The 25,149-nt window shown below is 43.2% G+C and overlaps 1 protein-coding gene across 1 annotated transcript in view; it reads right to left on the reverse strand.

Annotated features, from left to right (window-relative positions):
- The window catches only part of PAPSS2 (3'-phosphoadenosine 5'-phosphosulfate synthase 2), a 73,589-nt gene that overhangs the window by 27,826 nt on the left and 20,614 nt on the right, over nucleotides 1–25,149 (reverse strand). The window contains exon 2 of the mRNA XM_036336714.1: nucleotides 5,639–5,756. Within this exon, the coding sequence (XP_036192607.1) occupies nucleotides 5,639–5,756 (118 nt within the window). The remainder of the gene's footprint in view (nucleotides 1–5,638; nucleotides 5,757–25,149) is intronic.

Raw genomic sequence — 25,149 nt, forward strand, 5'->3', positions numbered from 1 at the left:
CAGAGGGTGGAAAGAAGGAAAAGACCAAAAGTACAAGAAAAGCAGAGACGGAAGACAAAGAGCAAAGGAGACTTGATAAGAAAGGTATTACATGGCCCTAGCTGGTGTGGCTCAGTGGATAGAGTGTTGGCCTGCGGACTGAAGGGTCCTGAGTTTGATTCTGGTCAAGGGCACATGCCCAGGTTGCAGGCTCCATCCCCCATAGGGGGCATGCAGGAGGAAGCCAATCAATGATTCTCTCTCATCATTGATGTTTCTATCACTCTCTCCCTCTCCTTTCTGCTCTGAAATCAATAAAATATATTTTTTTTAAAAGAAAGGTATTACATGAAAGGTAAACATATAATTTTCATATTTTAGTTATGGTTTATCATGCACCTGGCCTTGAGATAGGATCATTAGTTCAAGTGGCTATCTGAAGAATGTGTTGGCAATCTCTACAAATCACTGCTGACGACATTGTCTATTATGTAACTTTGTCTGTTATGTAACTTATTGACTATTAGAATTTGTCTGGTTGTAGGGTAGGAGAAATGGAATTCCTGAATCTCTGGTATGCTCTCTCCCAGCAGAAAATGAGAGAAATAATAGAACTTTCCTTTGATTTTGTTTCAGCTCTCAGGAAACTAAGAGCTAAAATCACAGTAACAGTATTTTTTTTAACAACTGAATTTATTATAGAATGTGGATATTAATACATCAAGTAAGTGGTATTACTCTCATTTTTATAAGAGTAGGTCATTCATTCAAGTAAAGTATCTTGTCTTTGCCACTTTTATTGTAGAGCCATATCACAATTTATATCAGAAAGTAGATTCTTCATGTACCCTATTTCAAAGAACAATGTTTTTTCCTGTGGAACTAGCATGGGTCTTGCTAAATGAATCTTTTTATATCATCACCAGGTTTATCCAGTTGATTGGACTGATTCCAAACTTCTACTCTAAAGTGAGATTAACGTTGTATTTGACTTTCCGAATCATCTGCTCAACTACCATTCTGTCATTTCAAATCAAGGCTCAAAAATGGATGGCCTGGAAAAAGAAGTGAGCAATTTGAATCATGAACTTGACTTGCATTTCTTTCAAACCTTGAGATAACGATTTGTCCCCAAGAAAAAGTAATGTATTAGATCAATAATATTAACTTTTTTTTTTTAAGCTATCATTATTCTTTTTAAGACATTTTTAAAAATTATTTTTTAAAGAGAAAGAGAGAGGGAGTAAGGGAGGGAGAGAAACATCAATGTGAGAGCAAAATATGATCACCTCCCACTGGGGATAGAGCCCCCAACCTCGGCATTTGACCTGACTGGAAATCAACCGACAATCTTTTAGTGCACAGGACGACGCCCAACCAACTGAGCCACACCAGCCAAGTCCATCATTATTATTTTTATTACTATTATATTACTGTGAAGTTTCCCAAGGAGTGGCTATTGAGACAATATGTGAAAGTATTTGTTTTCTTCAGAGGTTAAAAGTAGGGAGAAGTTGTTCTGTTTTTGCACCCTTGTGCTTCCTAAACACTTTTTTTTTTTTAATATATTTTATTGATTTTTCACAGAGTAGAAGGGAGAGAGATAGAAAGTTAGAAACATCGATGAGAGAGAAACATCGATCAGCTGCCTCCTGCACATCTCCCACCGGGGAATCGAACCTGGGACCCTTGAGTCCGCAGGCCGACGCTCTATCCACTGAGCCAAACCAGTTTCGGCTTCCTAAACACTTTTACAAACTACAGGAAGCTGAAATCTTGTAAACCAGCTACTGCTTTTTTAGATGATTGCCTTCAAGTGGCTTTTAAATTCTGAACATTATCATGCATAATGTATTATGCTTATTTCAGAATTAATTTTTTTCCATTGATTTTCCTCTTGCGTCCACCAAGGGTTTTGTTGGACCATGGTAACTATGTCAAACTAGATGGCTGCCATATTTGTTTTAATACTTTGCAGTAACACTAATTACATCTACCGAGAGCTTTACTATGGACGAGGCACTAAGTGTATATCCACTCTCTTTCACTTAGTTCTACCTACACCTCTATGAGGCAGGTACTATGTTTCTTCCTTAGAGAGGTTCATTGACTTGTTCAAAGTCACATGGTTAACACAGGCTCAAATCCAAATCTCTGGATTAGAAGTGTTTGGTTTCTTTGGATTGCCTGGTCAATATCTTACCCCTGCAATATCAGAATAAAAAATAAATGTTGTCCCCTCTTCTACCAGTTCTTTTTCATTTTTCTAGGATATTCCATAGCAGAAAAAAATGGACTCTGTGTGGATGTCCTAATTTGAAAGTTGGGCAAATCCACAAAGGCAAACACAAAACATAAAGCCAAGCACACAACAAGGAAGAAGCAACTGGGACACAGCTGTGCTTTATCTATTGCTGCCCTCATGTCGCTCAGAGGGAGCTGGGGGAAACATTTCAGGAATCAAGCCAGGCGAATCCTGCCTTTTGGAATATAGCAGGCTCCTTGCCCACTGTCTCTCATCACCCTGGAAGCTGGAAAAAGTTGTTGGTCCAGGGATGAATAAAACCAGGAAACCAAAAGCAAGTGCCACAGTCGCTGGAAAAAACAACAACAAAACTTGAAAAAGAAGGAGATGGATGTAGACAAAAATGAGAAAGACTCAGGATGTCAAGAAAAGAGGCAAGGCAGGTCCCTACCTGCCACAGTCATTAGAATTATTCCCAGGTAAGACTACATCAGCATTTGTGAATGGATAGTAATACCTAAATAATTTCCTAATCTGTATCAACATATCTGTTTATATAAGGTCATCTCTTTTTGAAATAGTATGTCTGTAAAATGACCTTGGTTTGTCCTTTTAAGTCCAGGCTATGTCAGACTTTTCCCAGGAATCAACTTTGTCTACATTGTACTCAGAGTATAAGGTGATAGCCCAGGAGAAGCTCTAGTTCTGTTACTAACTCAGCTTTGACATTCTGTGGCTATAAAAACACAAGAAATGGGAGATTCATTTGGTTACCTCAGTGGGAGTAAGTTATTTCTATATGTAAGGGCAACAATCCTCAGCTAAATAGAAATCACGAGTTTTCCTTCTTGCACACAGTTTAATTTTTTTACACAATGAAAAACAGTCTCATCAGATGCTAAAATATCAGAAAACATAAAGAATATCTCTAAACATCCAGGACTATCTGCTTGATGCCAAATGTTTGATGTCATGTTAGAAAAGCCACATTCATGACTGCCAGTAAATGTGTTTAGGCACAGAATTGAGAATTATGAAATTCCTTAGGCCGAATGGGAATGTCATCATCAAGTTGTCCCATCTTTTCCTGACAAAGAGGAGAAAACTGAGAACTGGAGACATTCCACAATGTGACCCAAGTCCTAGTTCTTACTGAGGTGGAGCTAGGAGGCAGCTCTCAGCCTCCTTCAGTGGTCCTCAACCTTCTGGCCCTTTAAATACAGTTCCTCATGTTGTGACCCAACCATAAAATTATTTTCGTTGCTACTTCATAACTGTAATGTTGCTACTGTTATGAATCGTAATGTAAATATCTGATATGCAGGATGGTCTTAGGCGACCCCTGTGAAAGGGTCGTTCAATCGCCAAAGGGGTCGCGACCCACAGGTTGAGAACCACTGTCTAATGTTAAAATAAACACGTAATTATGTTACACTGATTTCCTTAACATTGTGTGTCACACATCAATTTTTTTTTTAATATTTTATTGATTTTTTAGAGAGGAAGGGAGAGAGATAGAGAGTTAGAAACATCGATGAGAGAGAAACATCGATCAGCTGCCTCCTGCACATCCCCCACTGGGGATATGCCCACAACCCAGGTACATGCCCTTGACCGGAATCGAACCTGGGACCCCTCAGTCCACAGGCCGACGCTCTATCCACTGAGCCAAACCGGTTTCGGCCACACATCAATTTTTTATTAAAATATATCAACAGGCCCTAGCTGGTTTGGCTCAGTGGATAGAGCCTGGGCCTAAGGGTCTCAGGTTCAATTCCAGTCAAGGGCTCATGCCCAGATTGCAGGCTCGATCCCCAGTAGGCAGCATGCAGGAGGCAGCCGATCAATGATTCTCTCTCATCATTGATGTTTCTATCTATCTCTCTCCCTCTCCCTTCATCTCTGAAATCAATAAAGACATACTTAAATATATATATACTAGAGGCCCAGTACACAAAAATTTGTGCACTCGGGAGGGGGGGTCCCTCAGCCCGGCCTGTGCCCTCTCGCAGTCTGGGACCCCTCGGGAGATAACGACCTGCTGGCTTAGGCCTGCTCCCGGGTGGCAGAGGGCAGGCCCAATCCCTAGGTGCAGCCCCTGGTCGGGCTCAGAGCAGGGCCAATTGGGGAGTTGGGGCGCCGCCCCCTGTCATGAACAGAGCAGGGCAGATCAGGAGGTTGTGATGCCACCCTCAGTCACGCTCAGGGTCGGGCCGATTGGGAGGTTGGGGCATCCCCCCGTCACACTCAAGGCAGGGTCGATGGGGAGGTTGCGGCGCCACCCCCTGTCACACACAGAGCAGGGCCAATCAGGGGGTTGGGGCGCTGGCCCCTGTCACTCACAGAGCAGGGCCCATCAGGGGGTTGGGGAGCTCCCCCGTCACTCACAGAGTAGGGCCGATAGGGTAGTTGGGGCACCGCCCTGTCACACACAGAGCAGGGCGGATCAGGGGGTTGGGGCACCGCACCCTGTCACACTCAGGGCAGGGCCGATGGGGAGGTTATGGCTCTACCCCGTCACACACAGAGCAGGGCCCATTGGTGGGGGGGCGGTTGGGGCGCCACACCCTGTCACACACAGAGCAGGGCCAATCAGGGGGTTGGGGCGCCGCACCCTGTCACATACAGAGCCGCAGGGCGATCAGGGGGTTTGGGCGCTGCCCCCTGTCACGCTGATCCCGGTGCCGGGAGGCCTCACGGCTCCGCTGATCCTGGTGCTGGGAGGCATATTACCCTTTTACTATATAGAATAGAGGCCTGGTGCACGGGTGGGGGCCAGCTGGTTTGCCCTGAAGGGTGTCCTGGATCAGGGTAGGGGTCCCCACTGGGGTGCCTGGCCAACCTGGATGAGGGGCTGATGGCTGTTTGCAGCTGGTCACACACCCTTCAGGGTGTCCCCACTGGGGTGTCTGGCCAGTCTGGGTGAGGGGCTGAGGGCTGTTTTTAGGCTTGTGGGTAACTGAAGCTCCCAACTGCTCCTTTTTTTCTTTTTTCTTTTTTTATTCTGGGCCAGCTTTAGCTCTGAGGCTTGGCTCCAGCTCTTAGGCCTCAGCTGCTGAAAGCAGGTATCTGGTTTGTTTGGGTTCTATAATCGAAACACTGTTTCAACTCCAGCTCTGAGATCCTGGCGGGCTGAAAGCAGGTTTCTGGGGTTTTGTTTAGCTTCTATATTTGTAACAGTGTTTCAAACTGCAAGCTCAGAGGCCGGCAGCGGCAGGCGGGGAACGTTGGAGTTCTCCGTCACTGAAGCAAGCAAGCCTCATGTTCGCTTCAAGCTGCCTGGCTGCCGGCCGCCGTCTTGGCTGGCAGGTAATTTGCATATCGCCCTGATTAGCCAATGGGAAGGGTAGCGGAGGTACGGCTAATTACCATGTTTCTCTTTTATTAGATAGGATATATATCAACACGGCATACCTGTCAGCCACACGGTACATCCTCGGAATCCGCCCCTTGTTCCAACTACCTGCCCTCTCTTATTCCTGCTCACATGGTGGGCCTGATAGATGACATTGGTGGATTTGTGCTGGTTCTCCTACAAAGAAAGATAAGATCAAGTACAATAGTTAATAAGCTAATAAACATAATATGTATAAATATAATAAAGTAACAGATTACATTAATAGTCTTCCCCAAAGGAAACTCCTCTTTTATCACTGGTATACAGAGCACATTAATTAATTCTACTACAGACACAGCCTTTAGAATACACATCATGACTCTTTGAAAGTACAATTTGAATGAGATAATTATTGATACAATGTAAAAGTTCTGGTTCCAAGACATTTTAAAATGTAGTTTTTGCCCTGGCCGGTGTTGCTCAGTGGTTGTGGCATCATCCTGTGCACCACAGGGTTTCGGGTTCAATCCCTGGTCAGGGCATGTGGGTGAGGCAGCCGATCAATGTTTCTCTCTCACATCAGTGTGCCTCTCTCTCTCTCTCTCTCTCTCTCTCTCTCTCTCTCTCTCTCTTTTTCTCCCTCCCCCCCTCCCTCTTCCTTCCTCTTTCTCTAGAATCAATAAAAAACAGATCCTCGGGTGAGGATTGAAAAAAATACATAAAATGTGCAGTTTTTTGGTGAAAAGAAATTTTAATGATGGGATCCAAAGACGGTGGGGTAGAAGGAACCCATAACGGTGGTTAAGTAAAAAGGTTGGGAACTACCCACATGTATTTTAGGTGTGGAATTGAATTTCTTATGACGTGTAATCTAAGTTGCTTAACTATAAAAATCTATGGAGCCTTTTAAACACCACACATGTACACCCATCAGAGCTAAAAAAAAAAAAAAAAAGCACCAATATTCTTTGAGCAAGACCCAGAGAAGCTTAGAAAACTCTGGGCCACATAAGGGCAACTATTAAATTCTGGAGCACATTAAATCACCTCTTTGTGCCACCTCCTTGGGGAAAAACAAAGAAGGATACGAATAGGATGATTTGGAGGCTACTTGAGATAAAGGATGTGAACATGCCCTTACCGGCAGCGTCCTCTATAAATGTGGATGCTGCTGCTCATCCTCAGTGTATACCCACCCCTAACAGGAAAGGCGGGAGCCAGCTGGACAAGGACCAGGAAAATCGCTTCAAGACCAAAGGGAGGGAGCCCCCTGCTGGCCTTGGGCAGTGCAACCAGTGGGGGCAGGCCTGCTGGCGAGGCACAGAGCCCCCAGCAAAGGGACCAGTCAGGCAGGGAATGGGCAGTCAGAGGGAGCCAGGAGGAAGATGCTGAAAGCGGTGATCAGCTGGGTTGTCTGAAACCCTACCCGGCTAGATGCTCGGATCACCCGTCAAGCAAGCCTGGTGAGAACCCAGGATGTGGAAGAGGCGGGATATAGTCCAGAATGCAGCAGGTCAGACAGCAGTGGCTTTCACTTGTGGGTTCATAAATGGGGACAAATTAGTCTAGTCCATGAGACATTCTAGCAGTATTTCCCCTGGTGAGCAAATCCCCTGAAGGTATCTGAGTCTTCTGTGCCAAGTGTACTTTATAGCGTAAGGACATGAATGTCTTTTTCTCTATTTGCTTGTTAATCACTACCATTAAATTCAAGAACATTGAGTCTGGATATCAGGCCCAAAAGCCAGTTCACCTGTTCATTTACTGATTCTTTCAGTAGATTTTTATGTAAATGAGCTCCAACAAGAAAAAATTCCGAGATGTCCTAAATTAAATTATAGCAGGTCAGAGGATGGGAGGAAGAAGTAAGAAATTAATCAGTTAAGAGCCTCAGGCCAAAATCAACAAAAGACGGCTTACGTTCCTGGTTATATGTTGAAATTTTGAATCAACTTCCAGGATGCTATCTAAAAAAAAGGCCAACTACCCTAGCTGGTTTGGCTCAGTGGATAGAGCGTTAGGCCGAGGACTGAAGGGTCCCGGGTTCGAATCCAGTCAAGTACATCAGTTGCAGTTCGATTCCGGGCCATGGTCAGGACATGTGTGGGAGGCAACCAATCGATGTACCTCTCCCTTCCATTCTCTCTAAAAATCAATGGGAAAATATCCTCAGGTGAGGATTAACAAAAAATAAAAATAAAAAAAATTTAAAAAGGCCAATTGCCAGCTGCCACCACATCCTGTTTATGTATGAACTTTCCCACAACCAATTGCCCATAACCAATCCCGAAGTAGGAACGATTTCTTCCTTAGGGACCATGCACTTACCCTGGAACTGCCCGCACTTCACCTTTTCCCACTCTCCTGCAGCCAATGTAAATTCAATGTAAAATAATTTACATCTTTCATCCCCAAACCCAGTGTATAAAAGAGCCCGTCAACTCCAGGACAGAGGGCATGATCATCTTCTCCATCTAGCCCTGTTGCTGGTGGTTCCCCGCGATCGCCAACCTTTTGGACCTCACGGACCACCGGTTGGCGCCAGCTGGTTAGACAGTATGTCCTGGGCCCTGGTCCTTTTTCTGGCTAGCATATGGCTCCATAAACTCTTTCTTTCTGAAAAGCTTTCAGCCTCGAAGCTACAACTTTAGGTACTGGGAATATGGTACTGTACTAAACAGAGCAGAGTCCCTGGCATCATTTTGGGGGCAAATACAGCTAAGAAGAGAAGTAACAGGGACCCCACTCCCGGGAGGAGGGGGAGGGTCTCATACATATATCTGTATACTATGTGGAGATATAGAAACACCTACAACTCAATTATATAAAAACAACCCCATCTTTAACATGTAAGCGGCCAGCCTGTTTTGTCTTCCGGACGGAAAGTAAAGAGTCAGTCACCGGTGACTGACTGGGCGCTTAACGTGTTAAAATGGGCAAAAGATCTGAACAACCACTTCTCAAGGGAAGACCCACAAATGGTCAGCAGCACAGGAAGAAGCACTCAGAGTTATTAGTCACGAGAGGAATGCAAATTAAAACCCAAATGGGATGTGACTACTACCATCTAATGGCAGCAAGTGTTCTCAGATGCTGACAGCGGAGGTAAAATGGCCCACGTCTCAGGAAAAAAATCTAAATCTGGTCGTTTCTTATAAAACGAAATATCTACCAGCCCCATGACTCAGTAATTTCATAGATATTTACTCAAGAGAAATGAAACCATGTATCCTCAAAAAGACTTGTACAAGAATATTCTCAGCAACTTCATTTGGACAAAAACGGGAAATAACCAAGTATCCATCAATAGGAAAAACAGATAACAAACACAAAATCCACAGGGGGGAAACCAAGAAAAAACTCACCAAAACCCCAAACTGTAGAATGCTTTTATAACGGAACACTACTCGGCAATAAAAAGGAAAGGACTACTGATTCATGTGACGTGAATGATAAATGAAAACATTATGCTGAGTTGAAGAAGTCTTACACACAAAAGAACTACATGCGATTCCATTCATATGAAGTCCCCAAATAGGAAAACTAGTGTACTAACTCAGAACAGCCGTTGCTTCGGGGTGACAATGTTGTATGTCTTGGCAAGGGTTTGTACCCAGGTGTTTGCACTCTTGATGGAACTCACGAATGTACACACAAGATGGGTATTTCATTATATGTAAATTTTGCCACATGCAAAAACAAAACCGCAGAGAGCCATTTAAAAAAGTAGGCAAGCCAGAAAATATATAAGATTCAGATGGTGGAGTTATATTGTTCAGCACTGTTGCCGTTATGGAAAAGGGCTCTGATCCCAGTCATCTGCTTGGTTTTCAACAACAGTTCAGAAATCACCAGAAAGAACTACTCTAAAGGTGTTTAACAGTTAATCTCAGAACATTTGCGTTTTATTAGCTGAATCTTTTTTTTTTTAATATATTTTATTGATTTTTTACAGAGAGGAAGGGAGAGAGACAGAGTCAGAAACATCGATGGGAGAGAAACATCGATCAGCCGCCTCCCGCACACCTCCCACTGGGGATGTGCCCGAAACCCAGGAACATGCCCCCGACCGGAATCGAACCCGGGACCCCTCAGTCCGCAGGCCAACGCTCCATCCACCGAGCCAAACCGGTTTCGGCTGAATCTTTTTTTTTTTAAATCCTTGCCCAAGAAGATGTTTCTATTGATTTTTAGAGCGAGAGAAAGAGGAAGGGGAAAGAGAGAGAGAGAGAGAGAGAGAGAGAGAGAGAAACATCATTGTGGCAGAGAAACATCAACTGGTTGCCTCCTGCATGTGCCCCGACCTACACTCACAACCCAGGCGTGTACCTGACCGGGAATCAAAGCCACAACCTTTTGGTACACCGGATGATGTCCAACCCGCTGAGCCACACTGGCCAGGGCTATTAGCAGAATCTTAATCGTGGGTATTTGCACAGATTTTCTGTCACTTCTGTAATGTTTAAACAAACAAACGAAGTTTTTTCAGATGGCCAAGTATGGGACTTTTTTGGTTTAGGAAGGTATTTTATCTCAAATTTACCCCTGATTTTCTTCAACAGGCAAACAAATAAAATAGAAGCAGATGTTTTGAATGATATTTAAACTGCAAAGGGACCGGGCAGCTGAAAACTTTTCTTTGCTGAAACCTTTACTTCCTTCTAAAGAGCACATGGTGTTCTAAGCTTTGGGAGGAAAGTGACTGTCAGAAAAAGGATTTCTCCATGGAAAACAAAACACAGGGTAAAGAAAGTCCTTGCCTCCCTGAGTGCAGAAACAGCACACAGACATCCCTGGCACCTCGTCTAACAGTGTCACTTAGCAAGAAGTGGTCCAGAAACCATAAAGTTGATGGTATACTTCCATTCCACATCCCCAAGAACAATTTTGCAAAAATCCCTACTTTTCTTCCAGCTCACTGGCCCAGGAAAACTCACTGCACATGCATAGCAGTAGGATGAGTATGAGCTTTGTAGTCAAGCAAACCTGAGTTTAAAATCTGCTTTGCAGCCTACCTGCTCTGTGACCCTGAGCAAATATTTAACACAAGAGGCCCGATGCATGACACTTGTGCAGGGGGGTGGGGGTGGGGTTCCACAGCCCGGCCTGCACCCTCCCGCAATCCGGGACCACTGGCTCCTAACAACTTGCTTGCCTGCCTGCCTCATCACCCCCAACCACTCCGCCTGCCCGATAGCCCCCAACCACTCTGCTTGCCTGCCTGATCTCCCCTAACCACCTCTGCTTCGGCCCCTGCCACTGTGGCTTCATCTGGAAGGACATTCGGCTGTCCAGTCAGTTAGCACATTACGCTTTTATTATTATAGATTGCTGAACTTCTTGTTTCCTGCTCTGTAAAATGGGGCTGTGGATGAAAAAGGAGCCACATGCTAACTGGGACAAGCTCAGAGGAGGCCTGCATGTTGGGCCCTACAAACTCAGAGACCACAAGTAACCACACAGGATGTTCTAAACATAAGAATTCCTAATTAGAAGTGAGTCATGGCAGGTAGTCACATCCTAGGCCTGGAGGTTCCTTGACAAAGGCCAACCTTTACCTTAGGTAAGCCTGTCTAATGTCTTTTTGCAACTAGGATGACATACCTTTGAAATGTCAGAGTAGCCCTGGCCGGTGTTGCTCGGTAGTTAGAGTGATGGCCCACACACCTAAGGGTTGTGGGTTCATATGCCGGTCAAGGGCATGTACCTGGGTTACAGGTTCCATCCCTGGCCTCAAGGAGCTTGTGCAGGGTGGAAGGCAACCAATCCATGTGTCTCTCTCATATCCATGTTTCTCTCTCTCTCTCCCTCCCTCCCTTCCACTTTCTCTAAAAATCAATGGAAAAAATATCCTCCCATGAAGATTAACAACAACAATAAAATGTCAGAGCAATGCCCCCCCTCCCCAACACACACCACACACACACACACACACACACACACACACACACACACACACTGCTCAGGGCACACTCACCTCACCAGAACAAACTCCTCATTGTTATCTTGTTCCCTGAGTACCATCCCTATGTGCTGCAAATGTTCACTGTTAATTATTCTACACCCACCAATGTAAAAGAAGTATATGTGTCTCTCCACTTTACTTTTTATCCAATCTCAGAGATTTGCCTGCTTTTCTTTCTCCTGCCTCCCTGATCTACCACCAGTGAATTTCATGCAACCTCCTTTTGTCTCCTCCTTTGGTTTTAATGTATACAATAAGCTGCAAAACTGCCATTCTCCGGAGCATTTTCTCAATCCTGACAATTATCGTCAGTTTAGCTCATAAATTTTTTTACAGGTTTGGATGTTTCTTACGTCGACAGGGCTAAGAATAGTTTCCTCACAGGGTTGCTGTTAGGATGAAGTGAAATGATCTATATAAAGTATCAAAGAAAATATAAGACACACAGTAAGATGTTGAATCTGATGAGGCCCAGGCAGCATTCGATCTACTCTAGAGAAATCACGGTAGTTTGAGGTCTAAGCTGCCCAGATTTAGAAATGTTCTAGGAATGTGGGTCCACTCTAAGGCAAGTTTGGGGAGGTGGGCTCATGATCAATCAGACAATGTATAGGATAGCATTTGGTTTGGGTGACAATTCACACACACACACACACACACACACACACACACACACACATTGTTGTGGTTGCTGCTCCAATTATCATTATCTTTTTTAAAAAATATATTTTTATTGATTTCAGAGAGGAAGGGAGAGGGAGAGAGAGAGATAGAAACATCAATGATGAGACAGAATTATTGATCGGCTGACTCCTGCATATGCCCTGACTGGGAATCGAACCTTCTGATTCATAGGTTGGCGCTCAACCACTGAGCCACGCTGGGCCAGCCGGATTATCATTATCTTTGGCCCAAAGCCAGCCAGTATGTATGCGCATCTCAGATGCACTAGTATGAAGCCTCTTCATTCTACCCCAAACTTACTGCCCTCCTGCTGTCTCAATCATAACCCTGAGTTACCAGTTCTCGGATGGCCTTTCCCCAGATGAGCCTCAAGAGCTATTAGAGTTGAGACCTCAGCACACAACCCAGGGTGGCAGTGTCTGTCGGCCAGGCCCACCCCTTCCCCATGAGTGATGCAGACAGGGGGAGAGCTGGAGGAGCTTCTGGAACTCAGGATGGGGGAGGCTTGGACTTGATTTTGCATGACTAGAAGAAAAGAATCGACATGGAAAAAAAAACTTCAGATGATTTCATGGCGGGGTGGGGCATCTCCAGAGCCAAATGCCAAATGTGAGCATATGTCACAGTGAGCAGTATTATGAAAAAGAGGAAACTGGAAGCCGGAAACCTTGTGTCAGGCTATGAGTCTCCCAATGCTCCAAGTTTGTGTGTGTGTGTTTTTTACATGTGTATAATGTCTTCAATAAAAAATGAACAAACAGATTTGAATTTACACTCTCCTGGCTCCTATGCAGTGCAAACAAATCCTCTTCCTTATTTATAACTCCACTCTGTCCCCTTTGAACTTGGCCCTTACTGCTGTTGGACTGTGGTTTTATTGCTCTCTTGCTATTAAAAGTGTTCCAAACCTCCATGGCCTCAGTGTGCAGTCTGAAGATTCATTGAAAGATTCATTTTCAGAAAGCAGCAACTTCAATAATTGCTCTCTCGGTCTCTTAGTAGAAGCTCCACTTTCACATGCATTATCTTGCCTATTGCTCAAAGCCTGGGAGCTAAGGAGGCCGGGCATTGTGACCCATTTACAGATCCGAAGGCTACTGGCTGAAGTCCCACACTTGGAAGGTGCAGGACGTGGAGCCAGGGTTCCTGACTTAAGTGCTGGTCTTACTCCTGCCTGGGCACAGCTCCTGGCCTCCAACCCCAGCTGGTGACCTATGTCACAGCTTCCTCATTGTGTACTGAATGAAATCATGTATATGAAATGCAAACCAAAATAAAAGTGTAAAAAATGCATAAAAATGTAAACCAAAAATCATTATCCATTTTCATTAACATGAGTAGCTTACAATGATCAATCTGTTTTTATATTTCTTTCCTTTCAGAGTATTTCCTTGGGTATATAACCCTAAGTGAAATAATTGAGCATTAAAAGTTATAAACTATTTAAAAGATCTCATTATGTATCTCTAGTTCATTTTCCAAGCTACCAAGTTATACCAATCAAAATGCTTATCAATTAAATAGACTATGGCACACTCATATGACAAATATGCACATCTATATTTATTGACCTAAAAATATATCATGATATATACCCCAACGAGAAAACAGGTAACAGAGTAAATTAATGTTAATTCTATTTTAAAAACATATGTGTTTATATGTACAAAGATATGTATTTATATCTATAAGGCTACAAAGATATATATAAGACAATTATTTTTCTTCTTGTCTCTATATTCTGATTTTTCTATATTAACTTGGAAATAAATATATATTTGTAAATATCAAGAATTTCTCAGCCAGAAAAGTGAGGCCAAAAGGTTTGATGCTCAAAGGGTAACAGATGTGTGAACATAAGTGATTCGTGAGGTAAATTATAACCAACAGAACAATAACCAGACTATACAAACAAATTAAAAAACTATTAACCCTGATATCTTGAGAATAAATCTTTGAGACTAGTTCCTCTATACTACATCATGGAGTACAGGAAACTCTAGCAAACAACCTTTAAAGTACAGCCCCTGTCACTTGATCACAGCGGTTGCTGTTTTGGCATTTAGTTATCTCATGCAGAGAAAAATTGCCCGTGGAGAAGCTATTGTGGCTTTTGGAAGTAGATATCACAAACCTGGGAACCTCTGTTCACTCTCCCATATATTCTATTTAGGAAGCTATTCTGAGTCAGCTGGAGTCACCGCTGTCTTAACGATCTTAGTAAAATCTGTAAATAGCCAAACAGCAGGAAGGGCACTGTACTCAACTTTAATTCAATCACTACCCACTGGACATTTAAGGTTCAACTCCAATCCTGTGGTTATTCCTTTTCCTGTACCCCAATGTTGAAGAAGTGTCACTTCGGTTAAAAGTTACGCTAACCACACCTCCCTAAAAATTGCCAGCTTCAAGGATGTACTTTGGCTAAACTACTCTTGAGTTATAAGGAAAATAACCATACCAAGTAGCCAGTAACAAAATACCAGTTGTGAGAATTGAAACAAATGAGTTGGCAAATTTCTGAGAACCAAGATGGCGGCATAGGTTAACGCCGGAGTTTGCTGCCTTGAACAAATACTTCAAAAGTGAAACTAAAAAACGGAACGGACATCACCCAGAACCACAGGAATGCTGGCTGAGTGGAAGTCCTACAACTAGGAGGAAAGAGAAACACATACGGACACTCAGAGGAGGCGCAGTGCTGAAGTCAAATTCTGAGGTGCGGAGTGCATGGAGCGGGCTGGCGGCGGAGGGCGCGGTTGGCGTTTTCAATCGGGAGGGAGTCGCAGACTCTGAGCTCCAGATCCGGGCGAGTCTTTAGGGACCCAGACTCAAACAGGAGAAGCGGGACTGTCTGGCTTCCGTCAGAGCGAGTGCAGCTTTCTCTCTGAGGTTTGCAGCGGGTGCTGGGACTCACAGAGGCAGAGCCCCTGGGGACAGGGCTGAGAGCCGCCATAACTGCTCTCTCTGGCCCACCCTGTTGATCCTGTGCGACCCGCCCTGCCCAAGCCCTGCACAGAGGCATTTGCCGGATAGCCTCAGGCAAACGCCAGATTAGCACCTCCCTAGAGGACAGAAGTTCTCTCACTGCTGACACAGCTGATTCTCATAGCCACTTGGCCTGGAGGCCAAACCCTCCCTGGTATTAGCTACAACAATCAAGGTTTAACTATAAGACTGCGCACAAAGACCACTAGGGGGTGCACCAAGGAAGCATAACAAAATGCGGAGACAAAGAAACAGGACAAAATTGTCAATGGAAGATATAGAGTTCAGAACCACACTTTTAAGGTCTCTCAAGAACTGTTTAGAAGCCGCCGATAAACTTAATGAGATCTACAAGAAAACTAATGAGACCCTCGATCTTATATTGGGGAACCAACTAGAAATTAAGCATACACGGACTGAAATAACGAATATTATACAGACTCCCGACAGCAGACCAGAGGAGCACAAGAATCAAGTCAATGATTTGAAATGCGAGGAAGCAAAAAACACCCAACCAGAGGGGCGGAATGAAAAAAGAATCCAAAAATGCGAGGATAGTGTAAGGAGCCTCTGGGACAGCTTCAAGTGTACCAACATCAGAATTATAGGGGTGCCAGAAGATGAGAGAGAGCAAGATATTGAAAACCTATTTGAAGAAATAATGACAGAAAACTTCCCCCACCTGGTGAAAGAAATGGACTTACAGGTCCAAGAAGCGCGGAGAACCCCAAACAAAAGGAATCCAAAGAGGACCACACCAAGACACATCATAATTAAAATGCCAAGAGCAAAAGATAAAGAGAGAATCTTAAAAACAGCAAGAGAAAGAAACTCAGTTACCTACAAGGGAATACCCATACGACTGTCAGCTGATTTCTCAACAGAAACTTTGCAGGCCAGAAGGGAGTGGCAAGAAATATTCAAAGTGATGAATACCAAGAACCTACAACCAAGATTACTTTATCCAGCAAAGCTATCATTCAGAATTGAAGGTCAGATAAAGAGCTTCACAGATAAGGAAAAGCTAAAGGAGTTCATCACCACCAAACCAGGATTATATGAAATGCTGAAAGGTATCCTTTAAGAAGAGGAAGAGGAAGAAAAAGGTAAAGATACAAATTATGAACAACAAATATGCATCTATCAACAAGTGAATCTAAGAATCAAGTGAATAAATAATCTGATGAACAGAATGAACTGGTGATTATAATAGAATCAGGGACATAGAAAGGGAATGGACTGACTATTCTTGGGGGGGAAAGGGGTGTGGGAGATGCGGGAAGAGACTGGACAAAAATCGTGCACCTATGGATGAGGACAGTGGGTGGGGAGTGAGGGCGGAGGGTGGGGTGGGAACTGGGAGGAGGGGAGTTATGGGGGGGAAAAAAGAGGAACAAATGTAATAATCTGAATAAAGATTTTTAAAAAATAAATAAATAAATAAATAAAAATAAAAATAAAAATAAAAAGATATTAAGTCTGGTCTAACCCAAAAAAAAAAAAAAATGAGTTGGCAAATTTCTGAAAAGAGCAAATTAAATAGTTTGTCAAAACCAGTTATGACCCAAATCTGGAATTTATAAATTAAATGTGATATCATGAAAAAAGTTTTAGGATGGATGTAAAATTTCTTTAAGACTAAAAATGAGCATTTTCACCCATTCTTACCACAGAAAGATTTGTTAAATAGGCTAAAACTGTAAATAAGAAAATAATTCAAGTTGATTTGACTTCTGGAAGTCACCACTACAAAATAAACTACAGACTGATGTCACATGGACAAGAATTTGAATGCTGTGAAAAAATGACAACCAAAAAATACAAGGGAGGGACATAGTTAAGGCATCTTTAAAAATTCCACAAGGCTTTGCTTATTAAAATATTTTATAGTATTTAATTGTTTTTCAAAGCATCTGAAAGACGTGCAAATTGTTGAAAAATCTTGGATGGCAAATTCAGATAGTTTGCACGCATCATTCCAATGTTTGCCATGGAAAATAAATAAGTCCCTCTCCTCGGATTGGGTCCTCTAGGTTCTGTGCTGTAGAGCAGGATGGTGGGAGATTTCAACACACCATTCAGAACTGTGTTCAATTAAAAAATGTATGAATTGCTCGGCTGGTGTGCCTCAGTGGTTGAGCGTCAACCAATGAACCTGGAGGTCACAGTTCAGTTCCCAGTCGGGGAATTTTCAGACTGTGGTAACTGAAGCCATGAAAGCACTCACAGCGACATTTCACTCCTCGGACCCTCCTGATGCCAATGAGCAGCTTCTAAGCTCTGGCCTTTGCTTGTCTTCTTGCCCATGGTTTGGAGTCTCCTGGCTGCACTGTCCTCTGCTAGGTACATTTCCCCCTGGCCTGGCTTTTTGGACCTGATTCCTGAGCACAGTTCCCCATGAACTCTGCTCTAGATTGTAAAGCATCTGTCAAATGTTATCTCCCCCTTGACTCAGAACTCTGTCAATGATCTCCAGTTTTATCACTTCTTCTTCCCATCGACAATCAGATTACTTTTATATTCAAAACTTTCAGTGACTTCCTATTAACTACAGAATAAAGTCCGAACTCTTAGGATATCCTTAAACAACCTCTGGTCCTCATCAGCACATATGCTTTAGTATCAGTACTCAGTAAAATCGCATATTCCCAACTTCGTTTACAGGCGCCTTTGTGTTATGTGTTAAAGTCTTCTTAAAGGGAGACCTGCTGCATCCCAAGTCTTCTCTCAGATGCCACTACAGAACACAGCCGAAGCAGTCCGATCATGAAAATAAACAGAGCTCCCATTCACAAGTGCATTTGTAAACTGTTCTCTGAAATCTGCATCAAGGAACTATGTATATAACAATTTGTGGTTATAGTTTCTAATATGAGTCCCCCATATTTTTGGGAGAATCAATTAAGCTGATGTGACCTTATGCATTTCAATTAGAGCTGAAATCCAAGTCATTGTTTATTATTTAAACCGGCCACTTATATAATACACTGCTTGAATAAGTTACTAATGAGCCACATACTCTCAGAGCACATCGTCACATGAATTATCCCATGGCTTTTTCCTTCACAAATATGACATAAATGATCCAAAGAGAGTCAACTAACATGTACAGCATTGTGAACGAAGAGTCCTTCAGCTCGGAAGAGTCTGAAATCACCATTCTGAAATGTTTACATCAAAAAGCTGGCACATGCGAACATTGCTTACTTCCTGTTCTAGCACAACCAAATTAAAATGTATCTGCCTACGCTCCATGCACACTGAGACATTTTCCTAAAGCAAGAAAAGGCACTAAACCCATCATGCTCTGGAATACACAGGTTCATAGCACTTTTGTGTGGGCATTCCTGCCCAGTTCAAAGACCGCCTTCTATGTGTAATATTTTGGTGATTCAATTAGGAGAAGTGAAGAAATGAAAATGGGAGGAGCAGGCACAGCGTCCCATTCAATCAAAAGTGGCCCCAGAGAGGCTTCTACCTCTGTGAGGAGGAACAAAGTCAAAGGTATTTGTGAAAGAGCCAGATTAACACCTTTCTCGAGACTCGTCATTATTATTGGGAGTAGAAAACTCTAATTCATTGCAATATTACTTCTATGCCCACCATAGGTTCAAACAGAGTTAAGTAAATTAATTGCACGTAAAGTATTCAAACAGTGCCTTTAGATGTCAAGGCTCTCATACTTCGTCCTCTAGCACCCATCTGCTTTCCCCCTGAACACACTCTAGTGACTCTCATCTGCTCCCAAGGCTTTGTCTACCATCAATATGTTGTGGGTTGCCAAATCTTTATCTTCAGCTATCCAAATGCCGAGCACATATGGTCCCCCAGAGCCCCTGAAAATCAGCATGATCAGGACAGAACTCACCTTGCCATCAGCCCTTGCTCCTCTTCCAATATTCCTCATCACTTGCAATGGCTCATACTTCTCTCCATTATCTAAAATAGGAGTCATCCTACTGCCCCTCCCTCATTTAAAAAGAAAAGTCAATCACCAAGTCCTATCAATTTTAGCTAAGAAACACCTCTCAAACCATCCCACTATTGCTAATTGCTCATGAGCACTTCCGTGACAGTCTTCAAACTGGACTCCGCTTGTCTCTCTTCCCAGCGGGCCATTCTCCCCTTTGCCAACACAGTCAAAATCTCCTGCTTAAAATCCATGTGGCTCTGTAAAGTCCACAGACCTCATGTTGGGGGCCATGACGTCCCTTCTCAGATTTCCCTTCTTCCCTTTTTGGCCTTAAATTCCATGAACCCATCACACAGATCCCATGTACCATCCAGAGCAAACTGTTTCACCCACAGTCCCTTTAGTTGGACTCTCCTCTCTACCTTATCTCCTTACTCATGAAGGTGTGATTTACATATTGTTGTGGCGCTTTGGCTAATTTTCACAACCGCAGACAGACTTAGCTTCTTCCTCTGACCCCACAGGATCCTGTTTTTTCCAGATCCAAAACTCAGAAAATAAGGCCTAGCCTCACATTTATTACACACATAAGCCATTGGAACACTGAAGATGTTGATCTCTGCAACTCTTTGTTATACTCCACTTAAAAAAATTCTCTCTTTAGAAATCCCTTTCAAAGAAATGCCTTTAGGTGTCATCTCAAGAGACTAAAGTTTTACAACCAGTTCTGAAATTTCAGACACAATAACTCTTCAAAGTTTAGGTAATTTTCCCAGCAAGACCTAATACCCTAAATTAAGAACATGCAGCTTTCACACGTTCCTTTGAAACCAGTGGTGAGGGGGTGGCTGAGATGGAGTACAGAATCAGGGCGTGGGGGTGGGCAGGGGTGCACGGTGGGGCAGGAGGACCATATGAAGATGTTGGGGGGGAAGAGAAGGCAATTTCAGAATCAAAGAAGACTGAACACAGACATTCCTACATGGCTAGCCGCGCCCTCCCCCTCTATCCACCAATGAGTTAAATAGCCTTTTTGTTGGAAAACTGCCACTCTCCTGGCTGGCAAGTCTCACAGATTCCACAGTGGAAAGAGTGTCTGGAAAAAAAGGGATGAAGTTCTACAGAGGGCAGCCTGCACATTTAACTTTTCTAAAATGCCTGTAGAAAAAACAGTTTTAACCTCTCTGCCCATATGTACACAATCAACTTTGTCATTAAAAAAAAAAAAATCTTCCATTCAGATTTGAAGACTTCTTGTTTTCCAGAGCAGGAAACAAAGTGTGTGGCTTGCCTTCCGGCAGAGAGCATCTCTGCCTCTGAGAGGAGATGTAGCCTCCTCGATACTCTCTCTGGTCATCACAACAGATACCCCAGGCTTCTGCGCTGTTCTAAGACGCTCAGGGAAACATGCAGGGATGGGTACCTCATTCCCTCAGAGAAGAGACTGGGATGGGCGGCCCTCCTTCCAAGTCCTCATGCCCCTCCACTTCCACTGGGAGGGGCCAGAACTGACCTCCCTCGACTTCCTGGTATTGGCTTGTTGACACAAGGCTAGGAAATTATTTTTTTCTTTTTAAAAAAATATATTTTATTGATTTTTTACAGAGAGGAAGAGAGAGGGATAGAGAGTTAGAAACATCGATGAGAGAGAAACATTGATCAGCTGCCTCCTCCACACTCCCTACTGGGGATGTGCCCGTAACCACGGTACATGCCCTTACCCAGAATCAAACCTGGGACTTTTCAGTCCACAGGCTGATGCTCTGTCCACTGAGCCAAACCGGCTAGGGATGATTTCTTTTCCGTGTTAATCTGTAGCCTCTACTTGTATAGCTTTCAGGAAGCAATAGTCAGAAAATGGCATTTGTGAACATTTTCTAAAAAACAGTATGTGAGTACTTCTTTTCTTACAGACAGCCAGGAAGGCTCCAATATAGGGAAAAGAATTCCTCAGTATAGGAAAAATAAAAAAGTAAAAAACTCCAAATAGTCCTCAGGTGTCTTCATGTTCCACGTGACAAAAGTAGCACCTACCCAGTTAAAGCCAAAGCTGTACTAACAAAATCACGTGTTAAACTCTCCTCTCAAGAGTCAATTTAGCTTTTAAGCATGCTTTTGAAATTGGGCGCCCCCCCCCCTTAAGCCTACGCAGGATTTACCAGGGATTCAGACATGTCAGGTGAACTAAGGGGACCACCTGGCAGAGCCCTTACTCCAAGCACAGTAAACCTGACCTAGGAACAAAGCTAGGGGGAGAGACGAGTCCATATACAGCCTGGTGACAGAGATGCTTGTCTCATGGTCCGGCTCCCACAGCCTCACTATGGAATCCTTTAAAGGGATAGAAGAAAGGCAGAAAGATCAAAGAGCTCAGTCAGGCACTGAGTCATAATAGAGTGAGGGTGGAGAGCAGGAGCTCCCAGGCTACTTGGGCTCAAAGCCTGGCTAGACCACAATGACCTGTGTGACTTGAGGTAAATGAATTCTAAAGCTGCACAAAGCCTCAGTCTGCTCATCCACAAAATGGACAAAATAATGCCATCTATCTCATGGAATTGTTATAATTATTGTTATAATTGTTATAATTACTGCCATTCAACAGTAGTCTGGTAATCATGGTGTCTCTACACAAAGGAATATGGCTCAGCAATGAGAATAAACAAATTAACACAACACACAACTAGAATAGGTCTTACACACACAATGTAGAAAGAGGCCAGACATGAAAGGCGTACATACTGTATGATTCTATTAATCTAAAACTCAAAAACAGGCAAGCAAATAATTTATAGTGTTCAAAGACAGGGAGAACATCCTGAGTTAGCTGACTATGTGTTTGACATGTCACCATGAACGGGACCTTTTTCCTGAGGATTTCACGAGGCATCAGAAGGCTGGGAGGAGCGCCTGGGACACATGGCTTACCTTTGAACTACAGCAGGAATGACAACAGGGTCTACATTTAGTCACATACCTCTCGGCTGCTTCCATGCAATTATCCATCTAGTCAAGTAAAACCTCTAGGTTCTGCTGGGCAAGACTAGGATGTTCTTTTGTTTTTTTTAAACAGTCTGGTTTTATCTTCATTGATCATGCACTGCAATCACCGTGCAACTTTATCTTGCTGCATTTTGTAGTCAACATGTATTGACACAAAGCGACTATAAATAGATTTAAAAATGGCTGGGCAGATGGCATACCAATTCTCTACCTTTTTGTATACTGTGTAGTATTTGCAAGACGTTTCCTCTGATTTAAGTGGAAGAAGCTCAAAACAGCTATTAGTGAGCCTGATACTTGAACCATGAGTTTAAACCTTCATGAATCTACATAAAGACAAACCATTTCCGACCACCGTATGCAGGACGGTCCTGGAGCAACCTGGCACACTAATGCAACCTGGCATACCACCGAGCTCTGTTTGGTTCTTGTCAGGTGACAAAAACAGGGTGAACATAGGCACATACCCTCAGCCACTCACAAGGCTCACATTGTGGGAGTCACTTGGTTCTGGGCCCAAGATCTATGGGGAAAGTACAAACTGCACCTCAGGGCTCAAAGCCACAAGCCTCACCTTGACTCTCGGCACTGCCAATGGGCTCAGCTCTACCTCCAAACCCCTTGATCTGATGATGATTTCCTCTGTGCTCCTCTTTCTGACGGTACCTCGTTCCCCTCACTCACCTCTGTAGAGGAGGCTGAAGGGGGAGCATGGCAGCCTCCCCACTTTAGTGTTCTGCATGTCTTCTGATATCTACACTGTCGGAAATAGCTTCACTTGACGCAGATGGCTTGACATTGATGGTGGGACTATTCTTTATCATTTCAGGCCTGTTTTTAGTGAGTATTTCCTTTCTTTTTCAAACATCTTTTAAATGCTGTGCTTCATAACTTTTCTCAACCACAAAGACTCTGTGTGTGACTATTATACATGTGCTTTCCTTCTTAAGGACTTAATCTTAAAACTCTAACTCAAGAATAGAGAACAACTCCCATTGACTGAAGGTGGTTTTATGGCCTAGGAAGCCCTCTCAGAGTGTACATTATAAAAATGTATTGTTTGAATGCTAGTTATTAAACCTGCCAAAAAAAAGTCTTCTTGGCTCAACTGGAAAAATAAGCCTCAAGGCCATGCCAACTGGATCCTGTATAGCCACCTAACAAGCTGTCACTTTGTTGACTTGTGCCAGCAAGACTAGGGGAGGGAGGTGGAGGGTCATGCTTTACTCTTCTATCGACCTGCAGGAAGAGCTAACCTAGTAAACCGCAAGCAAACAGATCATTTATGGACATGACTATCAGAATGGAAGCCTGGATCCGGTTTCCCCTCCCTCCCCCTCTCACCCAACTCTCTCCTTTCCCCTCTCTGTCTCTCTCCCTCTCTGTCTCCTTCCCTCTCTCCCTCCTTCTCTCTCTCCCTCTCCCTCTCTCTCTCTCCCTCTCTCCCACCCTCTCTCTCTCCTTCCCTCTCTGTCTCTCTCCCTCTCTGTCTCCTTCCCTCTCTCCCTCCTTCTCTCTCTCCCTCCCTTCCTTTTCTGTATAGGACATTTGTTGAACTTGGATAGAAATGTAAACTTGAATTTCTTTGAATTGACATGACAAAAATATGGTTTTAAAAACATGGGTGTCATTTACATTTTCCAATATTATACTTTAATATTTGTTGTTATTTACATAATTTCATGTATTTTGGCAACCAGAGTGCCAGATAAAGTCTGAAGACACACTAACATCAAAGACTATTTCTTCAACTATTCGGTTAGGCAATTCAAATGTTGAAGATAAGACTTCATGATGAATAACTCATTCGGGTGCAGCAATGTGGGCTGGTGAGTTGTGCCAGATGCCATGTTAGTTATGATCAGTGATGGAGCCAACCCACCTCCCTGAGGCACTATACAAATCTGATGGTTTGTTGAACAGGAATAAAGTGACATTCAGTTTCTCATCTAGAACAACCAATTTGACACATATGAGAGGTCAGTCTATAATGGGAATAAGGAGGTAACCATAAATGAAGAAATTTGTATCAACATTTCATAGATTGTGTTCTTCAGACCATCCCTTGATATAATATGGTTTTCTGTGGGGGGAAAAAGGTAGGGGGAACATCAGCTAGATAAGCTTGGAAAGCACTAAAAGGGTTGCCAACAATGTGGACTTGACCTTCTGGTATAGTTTAGTTTCCTTTCCAGTAGAATGAAAAAAAAACAAACCCACAAAAACATCATAATAGAAGAATTGTTTATGTTAGTTTTTAAAACAGTTCAGCTTCGTTTTGCCTACTGAGAATATGTTATACATGTAATACTATACAAAGAAATCCTTGAAAAGGATATCTTTTTGTAATGTGAAAATTCCTTTATCTTGCTGATTCTATTGCAAAAAAAAAAAGAGAGAGAGATTTAGGTTTGTTTGTTTTTTAATTATATAAAAAGGTTATCCCTTAGAATAAAGAAGTGAGAAGGAGGGGAAGAAAGGACAGTTAGTATAAAATGTTTTGACCCTCTCCATACTCCCCCAGCTCCTCACACCCACACCTACAACATAATTATTCTGACCTAATAAAACGGAAAACTTTCATTCCATGAAGCCCCATGGTCCCACGTTGCTAGAGAATAGGTTCCCACTCTTTGAACATCCTCACTAAAAGGTGAAAAAGGCTGAGTCTGGGGTTCACTGCTTTTGGGGCATCCCCTTCCACCAGTATTTGGCACAAGTTCACTTCTGTGGAGGCAATTCTGTCTCTAGGTAACTCCTTCGGCTCTCAGTGTCCAATTTCCATAGGAGAGGCCTCAGGACTTCTTTGTTTAGTAACAGTAGCCCTTACATCCGCCTAGAATGCCTCCTGCTTCAAAGAGTGTGTACTTTCCTGCTACGCCTGCATCCGATCTTCCCCATCCTGTGAGGGAGGAGCCCTGACTTCTACCTGAGCGCTCCTTTCTCTACATCTTCCTTTAGTAAATGGATGTATTGGTTCCCTATGTGTCTGTTCTTGCACAGTCTGTCCTTTTTGAGTTACTAATTATTTTATCGTA

Source organism: Myotis myotis, unplaced genomic scaffold (genome assembly GCF_014108235.1).
Source record: "Myotis myotis isolate mMyoMyo1 unplaced genomic scaffold, mMyoMyo1.p scaffold_m19_p_15, whole genome shotgun sequence".
In the NCBI taxonomy this organism is placed as follows: domain Eukaryota; kingdom Metazoa; phylum Chordata; class Mammalia; order Chiroptera; family Vespertilionidae; genus Myotis; species Myotis myotis.